The sequence below is a fragment of the Pteropus alecto genome, unplaced genomic scaffold (genome assembly GCF_000325575.1).
Source record: "Pteropus alecto unplaced genomic scaffold, ASM32557v1 scaffold311, whole genome shotgun sequence".
Classification (NCBI taxonomy): domain Eukaryota; kingdom Metazoa; phylum Chordata; class Mammalia; order Chiroptera; family Pteropodidae; genus Pteropus; species Pteropus alecto.
In genome coordinates, this window is record NW_006431916.1 from 4,364,340 (window position 1) to 4,385,447 (window position 21,108).

A 21,108-nucleotide genomic window follows, 5' to 3' on the forward strand; every position below is an offset into this window, starting at 1 on the left:
CATATAAAATAAATTCTGTACTAAATTTTTAGCATTTTCTGTATCTTTTAACCTAGTCGTATCTTTTAACCTAGTCCTAGAAGAAAACCAGAATTTAAAATTATCTCATGAAATGAATCTGAATCACATTGATTCTTCTAATATGTAGTGATTAAATTCTGTCCTAGTAATATTGAGACAAGGTCACAGACGAGCCCATTTTCCAGCGAATGGGATTATCATTTACTCCTTTGTTGCCAAACAAGAAATTGACAATACTTTCCTTTCTCCTCACTTTACCCAGACACTTTGTTTCTCAGATTCCTTCTTTTTTATTGAGCCACAATTCACATACCATTAAATTTACATTTTTAAAGCATGTGCTTCATTGGTTTTTCCCACAAAGTGCAAACGTCTCTACTATCTAATCCCAGATACCTTCATCTTTCCAAAAAAGCAGTTACTCTCCATTTACCCACTCCACCCCCGCCCCCCCGCCCCCAAGCCCTTGGCGACATTTACCCACTAATCTATTTTTGTCTCTGGATTTGCCTATTCTGAATATTTCAAGTAAATGAAATAATAAATGGCTTGTTGTGCCTGGCTTTGTTCATTTAGCATAATGTTTTTGAAGTCCAGCCATATTGCACCATGAATCAGTATTCTATTCTTTTTTATATTATATTTAATAATATCCTCTTGTATGGATATACCACAATTTATTTGGCCATTGATCCATTGATAGATGTTTGAATTGTTTTCACATTAGGCATATTGTTGCTATGAACATTTCTGCACAAGTTTCTGTGTCGATATATGTTTTTATTTTTATGGTTATATACCTAGAAATAGAATTGCCAGACCATGTGGTAACTGCATGTTTAACCTCTTGTGGAACTGCCAAACTATTTTCCACAGCTGCTTTATTATTTACATTCCTACCAGCAATGTATGAGGTCTCATTTTCTCCATATTCTCACCAACACGTTTTTATTGTCCATCTTTTCTATTATAGCCATCATAGTTGATGTAAAATGGTCTTGCATAGTTGCTTGTTTCTCTGATTCTTAAAGCCACTACATTTACTTGAAACTGAGAGTATTCTATGGTATCATATTTAGCATCCATATAATAATAATCATTATTATCAAAACTATTATTATTTAATATCTACACTCAGTTTTCCATTCCCCTACCCATTTTATAGTCTCATTTTCTTGGTCTGTAATTTTAGAACAATTTATAATCCATAGAGCCCCTTAAGCAGTATCTGAAAGCCTTCATGAGTCCCCATAGATGCATCACTGTAGCTCTCTGCAAATGAAGCCAAGGAATTAGGGCGTTTCACCTACTAGGATGTGGTTCCCACCAGCTTCAGTCTCACATATTCTTCAGTAACTTAACTCTAGTTGTAACCACATTAAATCATCGGGACCTTGCATTTGAAAGGGTTACAAGGAGGAGATACTTCCAATGTATAATGACCAAGGTAGTGAATACTGTGAGTATATTTGATATGTAGGATTCTTATTTACTGTTGCTGAAGAAAATGCTATTACCTTTGTTTTTCTTCTGCTCGTCTTTGAAAGGGTGGAATTTCTTCTTTCTGTGAAATACATTTTGTTTATTTGATATGTTAGGATTTGATTTTATTGTGTTTATTACAAAATCTCATCATAAATCATTAAAGACTCAGGCAGAAAAGGTGAGCTTGAGTGGCAGTGATTGTGAAGCAATAAATGTGAGTTCTGGCATTGATGCAGTAATTTTTTGGTGTAACGTTGACTTAATCGCATAACCTTTTGGTTGTTTCACTAGTCAAATGATGGAGTTGAAGTAAAGGATTTTAAAGGTTTCATCTTAAATTAAAACTCTTTGTTTCACTGAAGATCATACAATGCAATAGTAATATGTTTTCTGCTTATTATTCTTGGGTATCTTTACCTGAGATTTTGATTACTAAGTAAACAAGAAAAGTGTTTCCAAGAGATTAAAGGAAAAGTTAGCGACATTCGCCAAGAGAGAGTATTCTGGTGATTTAATGGAACAAACTTTGGCTGTGTAATAGATTTTTATACACCTAGAATAGTCCCTTCAAAAACATCTGGTTAGCCTGTGTATGCTGTGGTTGTATTTGATTTTGATTCCCTGGGATACATTTTACATGCTAAGGGCCACAAAATGTGCAATGGTTAGTCTCTTAAATTTACGAAACGTTGTACTGGGATCAGAGCTTGAACCTGGTCACAGTTTTGATATTAGCCCAATGAGTAACTCTAGCCTGAGCAGTTGGTTTCTGTAGGGTAAAGGCTATTTAGAAAGGAAATATTATTTCTTCATTTTGCATGATGAATCTTTATAAGCAAGGGCTTAGAAATTACGTGCAGTTGCTTCTCATTCGTTCTTAACAGAGTACCTGTATTTCAGATTCATTGGATTTAAGCATTTGCTGATTCATTTTAAAATCCTTTCTCTTTTGTATCTTTTGTTCTGCAGGATGTTTTTACTCCAGAATGCAAATTTAAGGAATCTGTGTTTGAGAACTACTATGTGATCTATTCTTCCACACTGTACCGTCAGCAAGAATCAGGCCGAGCATGGTTTCTGGGACTCAATAAAGAAGGTCAAATTATGAAGGGGAACAGGGTGAAGAAAACCAAGCCTTCATCACATTTTGTACCAAAACCTATTGAAGGTATGAAATGAACTTTTGTTTTTAGACCCTGATCAGTGTGTTTATGCCAATTCTATTCCTTATCTCCTCAGTAAAGTTTGCTTAGAATGCAACAGATCAGAACAAAGATTCAGAAAACACAATAGTATCTCTTAATATATATAAAAAATAAACTTATATTACAAATACTTGGCACTTTGAAAAGACTGATTAAATATCGAAAGTTAGAAAATTCCTGAAAGTAGAAAAGCAGTGGTTATTACCACTTGGATTATAATTTCCTTCTTTTTTGAACACAATAATTTAATTTCTCAGGCTACACACTTGAATAAACAATAATAGTATTATAGTGCTTTACAGTTTCAAAAGCCTTTTAGAAATATATTTACGTCTTCGTCAGAACAATATAATGTATTAATTTTTCTTTGTATTTTTAAGGAAAGAAAATAGTATGCTATACTGTGATCAATAAATATTTATTTATGGTATTAAATTTTATCCTCAGTTAAGCTTATAACCTCCCCTCCTTTCATTATTTAATATCATTATATTTAATTAACATTTAATACATGACTTATTTCAAATCGAGTAGTAGAATAAATAATTTTATGCTGAGGAAACCCATTTTTGGCAACTTCTTTCTTAAATAGGATGAGGATATATAATTGGTGTGACCACATTTACTGCATTCAGACAGGTTTTTTAATATAGGCTTAGAAAGCAGCAATGGTCTGGACATGTACTTAACACACAATCCTTCTCTAAATGTCACATGTTATAATCACTTAAAACATTAGTTTAGCCTCCGCATCTGAGGAAATGAGAAAATTGAGGCAGTGCATTATAATGCATTATGCATTTTATTTATATACAATTAATGGACATTTGGCCATGTCCAAAGTGTGACAAAGACATTTGGTCCATGCTAAAAGGACATTGATATTTGGTCCTGTCCAAAATGTCCATAGAGACATTTGGTCAATGTCAACTCATCTACCTTACCCCATGCACCATCACTAGCTGGGCTACCAAGGCAAGGAGGAGTTGTTATTGGTAATACAGCCACAACACAGTTATTGGAGCAATAACACATAATAGTGTTTTTTATATGTAAACCGTGTAAACCAAAAGTCTAAATAAACGTTATGGGCTAATCTGAACCCAGAGATGTTTTCTAAGCATGGACATTTTGGACAAGACCAAATATCAGGGACCGTTTGGCATGAACCAAATATGCTTGTGGACATTTTGGACAGGATCAAAGATCGAATACCTTTTAACATTGACCAAATGTTTCCATAGATGTTTTGATTATACTATAATATTATATAATATACAATATATGGATATATATTTTATGAATATACATTATATATACATATATATAATGCTATTCCTGCCTCCTAAATATCTACAAGGTGTGGTCAAGTTAACCAGTATAAGGACCCATTGCCTGATGCAGAGTACGTGTGAAAGTAATAGAAAACATTTGTTAAATCAATACCATGTTAAAAGCACCGGGCAGAGAGTGTGATATTCAAAGCTCCTAGTTTCTCTCAAGTTTCCCTTCACTCCCTGTGCTTTTAACCACACAAAACTGATTTTTTTTCCTGCAATTTATTTTCACTAATTTGGGCCCCCATGTACTTTTTTTCCTGTCCTCTCCTCCCTACAATTTCCATCTACTTATGTGCCTCGAAATGCCTATCGGTCTTTATAAAAAATTAATTTAAGAGTCAGTACTTCTGTGAGAGCCTTCCTGACCTTCTTCAAGTGGAAGTAAGCGTTCTGTCACCTTATTGTATACATGTCTCTTCCCTAGAAATTACCACATTGTATTAAATTCATGTGTTTGCCATTCCTTCTCTTCTTATCCATGGTTAGCTCACTTATTAAATGAACAGAACATGTTTTATTTTCTCATATCTCCTTGTGTCTTGTACAATATCTGGCATATCACAGAGATATTCAATAATCAGTTGTCAAATAAGTAACTGAACACATGAATAAACAAATGAAAGATTAGATAAGTAGAAAGACAAAGAACTGCGTGCTCCAGGGAACTTTATAATATTCTTAGAGATATGTAACATTTACTGTAAAGTAAAAAGTGGTCTATTACACATTGCAGGAAATGCTGCTGGGATTAGGGATATAGCGCTCACTTCCGCCGAAAGAAAGATATCATTGACAAGACTATATTTAAACGTACTTTCAGGCCTCAGCCTAGTTCAGGCTATTTGAAATGAGAAGTGGGGATTTGGCAGGGCATTGTGAGGAACGGCAGGAAAGTGCCTGCTCGTAGGGTTAAGCAGAGGGTGCCCAAGAAATAGCTATTTTCTGTGAAAAAAAATATTGATTTTAAAAATGCCGTTTTTAATAAATTTTGCTTTCAACTATTGCATCATTTTTATTTGTGCACTTAAGTTGATTTTTTATTTGGTTGTTATAAACATGATATACGCTCATTGACAACCTTTGCAAAATTCAGGAAAATATAAAGGAAAAGGAGAATATCTTTGTGTTTTATTCATTCCTTTTATGCATAATAATATTTTATGCTGCTTTCATATTCTTTCCAGAACTATTTTCATTCTACATTTATTGCTAGATTTCAGTACCATTGTAGAAAGAGATAACTAGACATTTGTAGTTGTGTAAGTTAAATTAGGTTTGTTTCATATAACAGAAAACCGATGGCAAGAGCAGCTTAATCATACAAAGTTCTATTCTCTCACAAACCAAATCTAGATTCCAGCTGTCCAGGGCTATTACTGTGTCTTTCCAATTGCTAGGGACCTTGACTGTGTCCAGCTTTTCGTGCCTCTCCCACTAGTGTGTTGTACAACTGTGCATTGTACTGTCAGCACAATCACACACAACATCCCTGGAATGCCCTTATCCCCCTGACCCAACCAGCTTCCTCTTTCCAGTCAGAGGGCAGGGGAAGGGACAAGAAGATCAAGGCAAAAGCTTGTGCCTGTGTTCTCTTCAAGATGGTCTGCATTAGCTGCTATATGATATCTACATCCCACTGACCACAACCCAGTCAGCTGGCCACACTTAGGTGCAGGGAAGACTAAGCATGTATGTAGTCTTTTTTCTGGTTGGTTACATAACAAATAAATATTCAGTTATTTGGGGAGAATAATGGGAGAATGGTATTGGGACAACTAAGAGCCTCTGCTTCAGCTTGCCATCATCTTAACTTTAGAATAGCTCTGATTTCCTCATTTTTTCATTGACAGCTTTTGGTCAATTGTTTGTTATTGTTTTTCTTATTTACTGATGCTTTAGGATGATTTTCCTTTTTTCCTGGGGAAAAAAGAATAAGGTCAAATTTAAATCAGATTTACTAATACTTGGATTTACTTACAAGGTTCTTTGTCACTCTAGATTATAGAAATGAAACCTAGGTATGAAGAATGTAGAGTATGATTAGAATCACTTCCAAAAATGAGAACTTATTTGGTTTCAGACCAAAAACCTTTTAATTCTGTAGAAATTTCTTTGTTTTTTTGTTTTTTGTTTTGTCTTAGAGAGCATTATTCACTCTTTTGAACAATATGAACTAACAGTTTTATAAATGCTTGCTTTGTACAGGTATTGTACTAAGCACTTCTCAATATTACTTCTTTTATTTTTCATTCCATTTCTACCAAGTAGGTTCTACTACTATCCCCATTTTACAAATGTGGAAAATGAAACACAGAAACATTAAGTAATTTTTTCCCAAATCAAGCAGCTTGTAAGTGGCAGAACCAGAATTCAAACCTGTTTTAATCTTGAGTATACCTGCTCTTTAGAAATAAAAGTTCTTTTAGATTCATGGAGACCTGCATGCTCTTATATTTTATTGTACCTGATACATGTGAAATTGATCCATTGTCGTATGCCTTATCTGTTCTTTGATATCATTATTATAATACAAAAACGTGAACAATTTTTGTATGATTCCCCATACAGCTGTTTTACACAATTAAATGATTTTTACAGGTTACCATTATCAAAGATATGTACACTTGAGGTTTTGTTAGGCATCATTCTCAGCAGAACTTGTTTCTCCCTGCTAGGATCCCCAAACTACTCTTGCTACCACTCTTATTACCACTATTACTAGTCTTAACTGCAATTTATATACAATTAATATACAATTTATCAATTTACCATTTTCTAGGCAGATTGCGTATGTTATCTTCATTAAACCTCACAATAGCTCTTTATTATTTATCCTCATTTTATCAATGAGGAAACTAATATTTAAAATAATTAAGAAACCTATCTAATATCACAGGGCTAGATAAATATAAAACTGGAATTGCAATCTAGGAAGCTTTTTTGCCGGTGCCAATGTACCTAACCCCTACACATAGTGCCCTTCAGTCTGAAACAAGCCTATGGATATGCAAATACTCAGAAAAATCACTGAGAGCAAAGCAAAGATGTTTTACCACTTTACAATTTGAAGAGTAAGTTAAGTTCTAAACCATGAAAAATTGAGACGGTATATATGTTATGATGACATAAATGCACATTGGTAGATTGACCAGATAGGATAGTTAGGAGAATAGCATGCTCAAACTAGACAAGAAAGAATTAAGAATACATTACTTCTTTTCTGATGAATTTTAACAGGCTTCATTTCCTACTTTGTAAAAGAAGAATTTGAACTAGATGATTCCTAAATTTCTTTGGCAATGATTTCTATGGTAGTCTTTTTAAGCACTTTATTGGAAAACCATGTTTCTTAATGGAACCTAGCGTAGAATTTATGTATTAAAAGATTCTAAACACATTTCCTATATTGAATTATTAAATAAATAAAGTATACATTTATGAGCTACTTCTGTAATGGGAGATTTGTGATTTTTTGGAGAAGAGTTAGAATGAAAGGCATTTTAGTGATAATACTTAGTTTTTGATAGTATTTTTCCCATAAATCAAATACAAAGCATATAACTAGCAGATACTTTAAGAAAATAAATAGAAAATTATAGCTTTATAAGAGGTTAGCCATATTAACCAGAAGAGTTGTCAGTTACTTTTGGTTTTTGAAGGAATTTTTGTTAACCGTTAAGCCCACCACTAGTATTGTTTCAGAGTCCAGTACCACAGACAGTAAATGTCCCTCCTTTGTGAAGAGAATGGGCCCTTTATGGAGGAAAAATAGAATAGTTTCTCCCTTCCCCCAAATAGCTCTGCCTATTTTGCAGTCCTGCTGGTGATACAATTTTGAATGTCAGGATTCCCAAAATTAAGCTCTGCCAATTTGAGGATCTTTCAGTCCTACACTGATTACATGATAATACAGTAATTATCCACCAGCCACTTTCTCTGTACAGCTTCACTCTCCATCCTGTGTTTAGAACATAGAAGATGTTAATGAGGGGTTGCAAGGGCATCTGTTCAGACAGATGGGTAGTCTTGGTGTTTAAACTCATTACTATATGCATTGCACATAAACCTCCACTTACGTGGGTCTCCTCCCTGGGAATTTAAGACAACAGTACAGCCTTCACAATTCCCAGTTTTGCCCTTTTAGAGCATTGTTCACACCACAGATAAGTAACTCCCTCTATTTAAATTGTCTTGGTGGTGACTTCCCCCTTTAACTTTAGATAAAGCAGCCAAATACTCATTGACAAAGAACAAGAATCATCTCCTCCTTATCTCCTCCTTCCTCCTTCAAGAAGCTCATTACTTAGCTCCTGCAGGTGGTTGGGTATTCAGAATTTAGTTCTTTCCTGAAAAGAATGTGTGCACTTTCCAAAGATTTAAGCTTCAAGAACTTACTCCTGGAGAAAGAAATATGTTTCCAAAGAAAAATTAGTATCAATTGAGAACCATTGCTACAGAATTATTAAACTTGGAATAAAGAAACATTTACCCATTTCTACCAGTTTACTTTCTAGTGGGGAGATAGGATTAACACACACACACACACACACACACACACACACACACACCCATGTTAGAACTGTTGCTTTAAGCTAGGAGAACCTGATTTAAGTCCCAGTAATATAATGGAGATCGATGTTTCCCAAATATCTGTATCAGAATCATCTGAAGTGTTCTTAAATGCTACAAATTTACAAATTCTTAGACCAAATCTCTAAAGTGTTTTGATTGATTTATTTATGACCTAGGAATAAGCATGTTTAAAACCCTGTTCAAGTGATTATAATGGCAACCAGGTCCAACACTCAGTGTTCTAAACTGAATTTATTGTTTCTAGGCTCATTTTGTTCAAATCTGGACATAGGCAATTGTTTAGATTTATTCAAATTACTGTGATCAATATATTAGACTAAGCCTAACCAAATATAAGGTAAATTGTCACTTTGACATCATGAAATTAAATATATTAAACATGTTACATTTTTACATTTTATACTCTATTAGGATGGTTACATTTTAATAGCGGGTTGACTTACTATATGGAGTTAGTAGAGATAATGCCAATTATTTTATTAAATTGATCAAAGAGTAATATTTTTTGTGACAGAATAACCTAATAGAAATGACTTAATCATGGATGAATAAATGCCCAATTCTTCGGATAAAAGTTTTGCCAACGATTTTCTAAGTAATTTTGAGAAAATATTTACTTTCTTCAACCTCTATAAACTCTGAAGATATAGTCGGTAATAAATTTCATTTGTTTCTTAGAAGTAATATGAAGATAAGACATTATAAGAAAGTTGGATTTTCAAATCTGTCACATCAGCGAAAAGTACCTTTTTCATTTTCCCTTGGCAATTGGACATTGTATCATTGTATTATGTACTGGAGAAATGCTGTAAGGGGTGGCATTGAATAAGGGATTAGAAGCAATGGAAACTGAATTTGGCGGAAAATAATAATCTCTACAAAAACTATGTAATAAGACACCAAAGAATAATGAATCAGGAATCCTGAGGTAAAGCTCCAGTTGAGAGGACACTAATGGCAAGTTCATTTTGATATTTTTATTTCAGTTAACTGGAAAGATAATTAAGTGGTTTGTTTTCCAAACTCTTCTTTTGGATGCAACCATACTACATGACAAAAATAGAACGATGGAGCAAAAAAATAACACTGATGCCCCTTTTTGTTTTAATTATGGAAGAAATAATAGCTGCAATTCTCCTCCATCTTTTTGAGTTTTGGAATCTCCACCAGTCTGTGACACCTTCTTCCCCAAAACCATTATAACTCCTTTAAAGCAGTTTTTCCTTTGAATTTAGTCTTTAATAAAAACCCTCCTATCTGCTCGCCACATCTTCTCCTTCCATATCTCTCTCTTTTACACACATATATCGCTTTTGATCTTTTTCTAAACAAAGATATAAATCTTTTTGTTCACAATGCTTCTTAACTCTTTGTAATATTTATGGCATACTGGGCACATTCCTTTGGTAACACATTGCTTCTGAACCAGGACTTAAAATCCTCCTACGGTTCCAAAGGGATTCCATGTGACATTAATTAAGGTGTGAAATTGCTTCATGTTAATTGCCCACACCCTTCCATGATCTGCTATTAAGATAATTAATTAAAGATCTTTAATGGTACATTAACTAACAGCAATCTAACCTTTCTACTTCTTGAAAATTACAGAAGACCAGGGAAAATTCGATTAAATCAGTAGTAATAAAAATATTAGTGATATTTCATTCTTCTTTGATAAAAACTGATACAGGACGGGGATTCTTTATAGAGTGTTATTTATGAGTTTTATCAGAAACTGGAGTTATACTGCCTCCATTTATAAAACAGTATTTCTCAGCAACAACAGTTGCCCTCCACACAAGTTTGTCGACTCTCCATTACAGAGTAATATTGACACTCAGAGGCTTACACCTAGTTCTCCCTATAACTACCCAAACTCTCAAATTTTAAGCTATTTGCAAGAAACCAACAGTAACGTAAAAGTAATAATTAGTAGCAGTTGTGCTACTTTATATTCCATTTGCATGGCTCGTTATTTTCAACATGCTTCCATAACCAGAGCACCATTTGACAGTCACTAACACTTTGAGAGTATGTGCATTAAGATTATCGTCCTGAGTTTACACATAGGAAACTGAGTTTAAGAGAAGTTAAATAACTCACCTAGGTCCATACAACTAGAAAGAGGCAAAACTATGGCCAAAATTGTTATCAAGCACTGTCTAGCATACAGTATGCTGTTAGATGCGGATTGGCCATTGCAGTGTCACATAGGTCAATAGTGACTTGAGAAGAGTGATTTCAGTGGAGTAGTGAGGAGTAAGTCTAATTGAAGTGGATTCAAGTTATCACAGTAGGTAAATAAAAAAAGAAAGTAATATTAAATGCCAGTTTTGAAGAGTCCTGTTATAAAAAAGAAGTAGCGAAATGGAGAGTAAGCTGAAGAGAAACATGGTGGCTACATAGTGGGGTTTGTCTGCTTCAGCTATTGCAAGATATTTATAGGCTGATGGCAACAAGCAATGAGAAATAAAAATTGGTATTATAGGAGAAAGAATCACAGAATGACACTGAGTAGAGGGAATATGATCAAGTTTACAAAGGGCAAGTGGAAGACTAGATTTAGGTAAGAACAGGAAAAGTTCAAGCATCGCAACAGGCAGGAAGCCAGGACATGAGTGAGCAGATGTGTGCAGTCTTGCATTCGTGGTGAAAATATGAAAGCGCTCTCTTCTGCTTCTCTTTTCTAAGCGAAACGCAAATTAAGGTAGTTTATTGATTAAAAGGGAATGCGGAAGGAGGAAAGGCAGAGAGAGACGGAGAAGGAGATGGAAAGAAAGAAAAGGGAAGGAAAGAAACAAAGAAATAAGGCAGACCTATTACTTACTTGAGTCTGTGTAGGGTTTAGGGTACTGTTGGAAGTTTGAGGAGGAAAGAAAAGGTATGGAACAGTCACTTGGAAAGAAGGGAAGAGGGGATTGGCTAGAGAAATATAGTAGGATTCCAGGAAGTGCTGATCACGCTATCAGATTTGGGTCAAGATTTTGACTTGAGACCAGTGAGTAAAGTTTGTTTTTCTCCGGACACATTAAACTATGTTACTATAAGCTTAAAGCAGGAACCCAGGAGTTATTCAAACATGAATTTGAATGTCGATTCTCCCCTGTATCAGTGCACTACTTGAGCAAGCTACCCTTTTTATTCTTCACTTTCCTGAATTGCAAAAAGGACCAATAAACATATTTACCTTTTAAGGTCATTTAAAATAATCTTAGTGTATATAAAGTGCACATGTATGTGTTCAATTAATATTAGCTATGATTGTGAGGGTGGTGGCTACTAAGGAGAGGAGTACCCATGGAATGGCATCTGGCCCCTGGTTTATTATAGTTATCTAATTTATAAATAACAACAACTCCTGAGATTTCACTTTTTTCAAACTTTGAAAAAGGCATTATTTTAATTTAAGTTTTCCAAGAAAAATTTATAATAACAAATAAAAGCGATTGTTGAATGTTAAAAGTTGCAAACAGGGAACCTGAACTATGATAATGGCAAGGAATGCCTGCATATTCTGATAACTGCATTTGCAACACAGGTACCATTGAAAAGAATATAAGAATATTAAATGGAAAGCCTGCCCTGGAAAGACCCATACCTAATCTTACACAGAGAGGATATATTTTATTTTTAACAAGACTTCAACGCTCAGATATATATTTGGTTTTTCTCTTCTCTAATGGCACAGTCTTGCATCTAAAAGTAAAGGAAAAATAAATAAATACAGCAAATACCATATATTGTTACAAAGTTGGTAGCTTATGGTCTTTATACTTATGACCAAGTATAACATTTTATTTTCGATACCGGGACTGTAAAGCATGCTACAGAAATATGGCCAGTATATCTCAGGCAGCTGTGAAAATGACAGCTTTTGTTATGCTAAGTCATGAGGTGATTAGTGTCCACAATACAGGTGTGTTTGCACATTAAAGGGATGAACTGGAGATTTCTAATGAATGCTGTGTGTTAAAGTAATATATGATGAGAACTGTATTATTAAAAACCTTCACTTGTCCTTGTGACTCCAAATGAGGAAGGACATTCTCTCATCAAATTTCTCCACTTCAATTTTTACTCTGAAAGCTAAAATCAGTCTCTCTAATTCAGTGTACTAGAGATCAAAAGGAAGGTCAAAATCTAAATAAAAGGAAACATCTAGAAGAAGAAGAGGAACAGAAGGTGAAGGAGGAAGAGGAAGGGAGAGAAGGGGAAGAAGAAGAAGGAAATGAAATATGTATTGGAATAGAGGAAAAAATAGGAAGAAAACTGATTTGAAGAAAGGTTTCTAAAGAACCAAGCAGAAATCCTTCCCTTCTCAGAACTTATCTCCTTTTACCAAAGACTATTATGATACCTCATATGTTAGAGGAACTATATTTATCTCAAAAATATCCTGTGGGGTGAAAAAAAGCGAAAGTATTTTTTCCCCTCCTTTAAAGAGGAAAGAGGGCAAGAAATGTGATCAAGGACAGACAACCCAGAAGGGCCAGATGAAAGAGTGGTGACACTGGCTGTTTATCATTCAGGTAAGGCATCATCAGGACACTGAACATTTTTGAAATTTGGATAGCAAAACTTCATTGGAGAATAGTGTAAAGTGAAATCTAAAACACAGTTAGAAATTAGTTCCATACCAAGTCCTAGCATTAAATCATGCCCACTGAAAAAAATATATCTGTATTAAAGTATAGCCCACAAGGTCCTGAATGAAACATGGTTAGATAGTAACATTCCAAGTTGCCTAATTAGAGGATTTGTTTCCAGGTGTTAAATGGGCAGTGGCATTGAATTTGAGTTTCGGTGAAACAGGATTGGGGAGCTGGGAGGACAAAAAAGATAAGGAGTCGGATTGTTTGTTTGTTTGTTTTCACTTTATTCCCAGTCTGGAAAAGACTGCCCTTCCAAAACAAAGAACTAGACTATTAAACTTGCTCTCATTGCTGTAGTAGGCCAGAAATAGCATGGAACAGAGGGAATGAGAAGAAAATATTCTAGAAAAAGGATTTTAAAAAATTCTAGAGTTTTCTAAAGCAAAACAAATATATTCCTTATGAAATAATAGCTTATTGTAACAGAACGTGATGGAAAAGCTCTTTTCTTAAGTATCATGGCACTTTGAATTCTGTACATCCAGAGACTCGGGTTCTTTGCAGTCCCTAATAAAGTCCTGTTTATTTGGAAGAGAAAACCTTAATCTCGCATGGGATAGGAATGCTATGAGAATCACAATTTAAGAGTGGTAGAATTTACATTACTGTTAAAGATCAGGACCTAAACAGTTCCCTAAATATTCTTCTCAAAGGTTTCCCCAGATTTCTTAGTAGTATATAATTAGAAATTAATACTAGAACTCCAAATTCTAATCCTAGTAGCTGTATAAAGTTGTGATTAATTTTTACTGTACAGTAAAATGTATGTGATTCTCATGTGGGATTAGTAATTCTTGATGTATCAATTTTTGTTTGTTTAGTCTTTCTAAGTGCTGAATTAAGTTCCCCAGAAAAGAAAAGAGTAACCCTTCTCAACACGTTAATTAGCTTGAACAAGTGAACACCATCTATTAATTGCAATCAAAATTATGGTATTTGGAGTATATTAGATATTGTCACAGGTAGATAAGCAGCAGGTCTCATACATAATGGTGCCTCAGCTAGGTCTGTTCCTGAAACCTTAAGATTGTATTCATAAGGCATCAGAACAACTCATGAAAATTTCAAAGGCTGCCAACCATTTCTTATGGGATCCATGCAGTAAGATTCAGTTTGACTGACTCTTCTTGACTAAACTGACTGGCTATATTCATGTCACGTAAACATAGTTAGACATTTTTCTAGATAAAGAGTTTGAGTAAATAGATTATTCCCTATACACTCATATACTTGATGGACATATTATTAACTCTGCATCCACTATCAAACTGAATCTGATATGTATCATAATTATGGTTTAAATGGTCTGGCCAGGAATTCAGGAACTCTGACACAATTTAGCCCTGTCAGCCTTATCCCTCACCACCTCTCTGTTTTTCTTATACAACCAGGACTTCTTCTCTTCATCCTTATTCGTTAGAACATCCGTCTCTCTAAATTCTCTGCATTCTTCAAAGCTAAATCAACATCAGCTAGCTATTTTTATATCCCGCTTCGCATTTAACTCTCCGCCCTTTCTATCTTGCATTTTGCGTGTATGTCTGTGCTCTTGCTTAGCCTTGAGCTCCTTGAGGGCAGGAATCAAGGGGTCATGCTTGCAGCTGACAGAGAGTTGGGCAGATTGCCTGGCACAAAGTAAATATTCACCTGTTCATAAAGTGAACAAATTAATACTTGAACAAATTCATCTTTGGCTATTAGTTAGCAGAGTAATTAAAATTTGAGGAAAGAAAAGAAAATGAAAAGTCAGTAATAGAATTAAAGTGATGCAATATTAGTTGAGCTAAATTGAAGAGTCAATACATGTTTTGTGAACCAGTTCATCCTATCAAAGGGATCCAACATACTGTTGACCAAAGTAAAGGTTTAGGTTATAACAAAGAATAAAAAGCATGTATTCGAGCAAAGGATTGCAATCCAGAAGGCACAGATTCAGTAGTGACCCAAATCGTGCTCTGGAGAGATCAAAGAAAGGAGGGATTTATAAAAGTAAAAACCACAAGTGTGGTTCACATTTAGGCCCTCTATGTGAATAAAAGATGTAGCTAGGTTAACAGGGATTGTTTATGTCCAATATGTAAATAAATAATGCAAAAACCACAAGGACTTTTCCCATTTACATTCTTAATGTAAATGAAGAATACTGCCTGGTGAAAGGATTGGCTCCTTTCAAAGTGAAGAATGTAGATGGTCTGGTTGTCATGGTGAGATGAAAGTGAAGTCCAGGATGTGGTTTCAGGGTTAGTGTAAAGGTCCAAAAGTTCATGCGTGAAACCTGAGTATGTTAAGCCTGAGTATGTTATAGCCTTCTGGCTTCATTTTGGTTCCCTTGACATAAATGACTCTATCTTGGTACTTACCATTCACAACACTGCTTCTTCTAAGGCTACATATGGAGGTCAGGTCCAACCAGGTCAGGAAGTTTTCTCACAGTCCTCCCCATCATATGGTAATTTATAGCTTTAGCTCTAACTAAGACACTCCTCTTCCAGAGAACAACAAACTCTTCTAAGACAGCACTGTCTAATGGAAGTATAATATGAGCTATATGTGTAATTTAAAATTTTCTAGTGATTGCATTTAAAAAAAATATGTGAAATAACTATTTAAATATATTTAATTCAATATATCCAAAATATTATCATTTCAGTATATAATCAGTATAAAACAGTACCACTGAGATGTTTTATTCTTTCTGTGTGGTCTTTGAAATTTAGTGTTTATTTTACATTAACAGCACATCTATATTAGAACTAGCCACTTAAGTACTCAGTGACCACATATGGCTAAATGAATACTATATTAGGCAGTGCAGTCCAAAGATGTTCTCATCAGATTCTGCTATCCTATCCCCAAATTTATACCCCTTCATCTGAAGGGGTTTTATCTCAACTCTCTCTTTCTGAGTACAGTCTTAAGACTAATATTATTGACTATTGGAGAATTGTTGGCTCTTCCCATGCAAATAGGACGTATCTGGTTTTAATAGTCATTTCTTTGTTTATAGCTTACACTCAGAGCATTTGTTTCTCTGTGCTTTTTTTTTTAAAAAAAAAATACATGTAACTATTATGTTGTATAAAATGTACACAACATAAAATTTACCATTTTAAGTGTACTTTTCAGTTCCATTAAGTACATTTACATTGTTGTGCAGCCGTTACTACCATCCATCTCCCAAACTTTTTCATGTTTCCCAACTGAAACTCTGTACCCATTAAATATTGACTTCCCATTCTCCCTTCCCCTAGCCCCTGGCCACCACCATTCTACTTTCAGTCTCTATGAATTTAAGTATTATATGTATCTCACATAAATAGAATCATAAAATATTTGTCTTTTTTGTTCAGTTTATTTCACTTAGTATAAAGTCCTCAAGGTTCATCAATGCTTGTGTCAGAATTTCCTTCTTTTTTAAGGCTGAACAGTATTTCATTGTATGTATATATCGCATTTTGTTTATTTATTCAACCTTTGATGGATGCTTTGGTTGCTGCCACATTTTGGCTGCTGTGAACATGGGTATGCAAATATCTGTTCATGTCCCTGCTTTCATTTTTTGGGGGGTATGTAATCCAGAGGTGGAATTTCTGGACCATATGGTAATTTTGTTTAATTTTTGAATAATCACTATATTGTTTTCCGCAATGGCTGAATATTTTATATTCCTGCCAGCAATGTACAAAGATTCTAGTTTCTCCACATACTTGCCAATACTTGTTATTTTCTGTTTTTTTTTTAATATAATAGCCATCCTTCATTTGTTTTCATTTCAATTTTTGGACTACATTAGGAATATTTGGTAGAGGTTAGGCCAACTTAGATCTTGATTAATATATGGGTATTATAACTTATATATGGTCTGATATAAGGCAATCATTTGTACATATGTTTGATGAATGACTTTCTGCTTTTATTAAGAAATCTTGATTAAGCTTTTGAAACCACACATTCTCATTCTGTCTCTGCTATTACTCACCATCTGACTTTAGGGAAGTTGCCTAGATTTTTTTTTTTTTTTTTAAATGGGGGTAAGAATTTCTTACTTACTTTATTCACGGAGTTATTATAATTATCAAATGAGTTAATTTAAAATGGCTTTTAAAACCCTAAAATAGGTTTATTTAAGGGATTATAGGTTTATTTAAGAGATTATCATTGTGGTTATTGTTTACATCATGGTGATTTTATTTTGGTTTACATTTATAATGCATTTTATTGAACACAGGCTTTCTGTTTGCTTCTTATATTTTGTTTCATCATCTTATTGTGTACCATTCAGAACAGCATAGAAGTAGAGTGTTAATAAAGCTGTCAACAGAATTATATTATTGAAGAAAAGTGTTTTGTCCTTTTTATTTTACTCTCTAACTGGATTATGCTCTTTTAATTACATTTTAGTTATAAAATTTGATTGAGATTCATACCCCTTGATTTGTCAGCTTCTTAAGTTAGAGCGTTACTGACATCCAAGAGCCTATAAATAACAATGAAAATTAATGCTCAAGAAACTTAAATTTAAGCTTTCGGTTTGACAAAACCAAAGATTTTGCTCTCTCTTCTTTGTATGTTTGTTTGTTGTATTTGCATGCAACTCCTTACTTTGCTCTCTTTAAACATTCAATCTTTCTGTAAACAAAAATACAGAAATTCGAATACCTATTTGATTTATTGAAGACAGGGATTTCAAAGAACTGAACTAACATATATAAACTAGTTTTTTAAATCCTAACATTGTTACTCCATTTAATGGAAATATAGGCAAGTTTGTGATTGAGTTATCTTAGAAGAACAAGTAGCCCACTTTGGTATGGTGCTAGTGAGTTTCATTCTTTTTGAAACTGAAACACTGGAAATTTTCAAACTCTGTGGGGTTTGATACCAGGATGGCCAGCAGGGTTAAGTTATTGGAAATATGATCTGCAATGGTAACTATAACGGTAACATTTTGTGTTGTCACAATGGAGACATAGCAAAAAAAGAGAGAGAGAGATAAAAGTTAAAAACAAACATCTTGAGTAAAATCTATGACATAAGAAAACTGAGAAAAATCTTGCAACAAATGTCTAGGGTTGAATCTATAACAAGAAAACTAAGAAAAAAATGCAGCTACAAAAATTATAAAAATATATTCTTTAGTGGAAATTAGAAAGTAACATTATTCAGTTACCTCCAACTTGAAGTTTAAGAAATTTGCAGGTCAAAATCTATTGTGGTTTTTTTTTCTTTAAATTATTTTTTTCACTCTTTGAGTCTCTGATTTAGCAGTCTGTAGCCAAGCCTGGGGATGTGTTTTCACAGCTGATTAGGTAACAGAGCAGGAAAAAAATGCTTTATATCATTATATGAATAGATTTTCAACTGAATCACTTCTTTACTTCTTCCAAGTTCCCCTGTGCACTAACCAATTATAAATAAATGGCTGTATTTTGCACATATAAATATATGCTTTTATTTTGGAGAATTTAACACTATCCATAACAGAAATACAGGTAAGAAACATTAGTCTTGAGGAACTTCAGGATTCCAATAGTTTCTTTCATAAGTATTTTCTGTCTTTTGTAAATGAAAGGCAAAAATTTCAATTACCTAGTGTCACCATCTGAAAAATACAGGATCGGTTCTTTCTGAACTAGTTTTCTCTGTGCACTTTGTTACTTAGGCCAAAGGCAGTTAGTCTTTTATGGATATTGTAGAAATGACTCAGTGCAATAATTCAAATATTTTAAAATCTCATTTAAAAAATTTTATATATATATATATGATCATATGATTTTTATCCTTTATTTTGTTAATTTGATGTTTCTCATTGATTGATTTATATATGTTGAGCCACCCTTGTGTCCATAAAATGAACCCCACTTGATCGTGATGTATTATTTTTTAATGCATTGTATTCAATTTGCTAGTATTTTGTTAACAATTTTTGCATCTATTCATCGAAGATATTTCTGCAATTTTTTTTGTGTGTGTATTGCCCTTGCTAAGTTTTAGTGTCAGGGTAATATTGACCACAATAGATGCAGAAAAAGCATTTGACAAGATATAACATCAATTTATAATTAAAACAAATGAATAGGTACAGAAAGAAAGTACCTCAACATAATAAAAGCCACATATGACAGCTAATATAATACTCAATGGTGAAAAACTGAAAACTTTTCCTTTAAGATCAGGAACAAGACAAGCATGCTCACTCTGACCATTGTTATTCAACATAGTACTGAAAGTCCTAGCCAGAGCAGTCATGCAGGATAAAGAAATAAAAGGCATACAAATTGGGAATGAAGAAGTAAAACTATCACTTTTGCAGATGGCATTATTCTTTATAGAGAAAACATTGAAGACTCCACCAAAAAAAAAAAAAAAAACCTATTAGAAATAAACAAACAAAAAAATACAGTAAAGTTTCAGGATACAAAACCTATGTACAAAAATCCATTGCCTTCCTATATAATAACAATGAAATTTCAGAAAAAGAAATTAAAAGAAAAATTTAATTTGCAATTGCAACAAAAAGAATAAAATGCCTAGTAATAAACTCAACAAATGATGTGAAGGACCTATATATGTTGAAAACTATAAGACCTTATTAAAAGAAATTGAAGAAGTCACAAAGAAATGGAAAGACATTCTGTGCTTATGGATTATTAGAAGAATCAATATAGTTAAAATAGTCATATTACCTAAAGCAATATGCAGATTCAATGCAATCCCCATCAAAATCAAATGGCAGTTTTCAAAGAAATAGAACAAATAATCATCAGATTGGTAGGGAACCACAAATGACCCTGAATAGTTAAAGAAATCCTGAGCAAAAAGAAAAAGCTGGAGGTATCATACTTTCTGACTTCAAATTCTACTATAAAGCTACAATAATAAAAACAATATGGTATTGGCAGAAAAATAGACACACAGATGAATGGGACAAAATTTACTGCCTAGAAATAAACCTACATATACACAGTGAAATAATTTTCAACAAAGAGCCAAAAACATACAATGAAAAAAAGAAAATCTCTTCAATAAATGATGCAAGAGAAAATTGGAAAGTCACATGCAAAATAACAAACTAGACCGCTCTTTGACAACATACACAAAAATAAACTCAAAATGAATTAAATACCTTAATATAACCTGAAACAATAAAATATACAGACGAACACATAGATACTAAATTTATGGACCTTTGTTTCAGAGAGGATTTTATGAATTTGACCTAAAGGCAAGAGAAGAAAAGCAAAAATAAATAAATGGGGCTACATCAAACTAAAAAGATTCTGCAGAGCAAATGAAACCATCAACAAAACAAAAAAAAATAAGCAACCAAATGGGAGGAGATATTTGTAAACATAATCTCTGATAAGGGGCTAATATCCAAAATATGTAAAGAACTAATACAACTTTACCACAAAAAGACAAACACTCCAATTTAAAAATGGGCAGAAGACCTGAACAGACACTTCTCCCTAGAGGACATACAAATGGCCAACAGATATATGAAAAGCTCAGCTTCACTAGCTATAAGGGAAATACAAATCAAAACCACAAAGAGATACCACCTCACATCTGTTAGAATGGCTATTTTCAACAAAACAAAAAATAACAAGTGTTAGAGAGGATGTGGAGACAAAGGAACTCTCGTACATTGCTGGTGGGAATATAAATTGGTGTAGCCATTATGGAAAAGTGTGGAGGTTCCTCAAAAAAATTAAGAATAGAGCTACCACATAACCCAGCAATCCCTCTTCTGCCTATCTACGTGAAAAACTGAAAACATTTATTTATAAAGATATATGTATCCCTATGTTC

General features: G+C 33.6%; 1 protein-coding gene across 5 annotated transcripts in view; it reads left to right on the plus strand.

Moving 5' to 3' along the window:
• The window catches only part of FGF12 (fibroblast growth factor 12), a 479,739-nt gene that overhangs the window by 454,723 nt on the left and 3,908 nt on the right, over positions 1–21,108 (plus strand). For all 5 annotated transcript variants that reach the window (XM_006906176.3, XM_006906175.3, XM_025042054.1 and 2 more), the window contains one exon: positions 2,476–2,674. In XM_006906176.3, the coding sequence (XP_006906238.1) occupies positions 2,476–2,674 (199 nt within the window). The remainder of the gene's footprint in view (positions 1–2,475; positions 2,675–21,108) is intronic.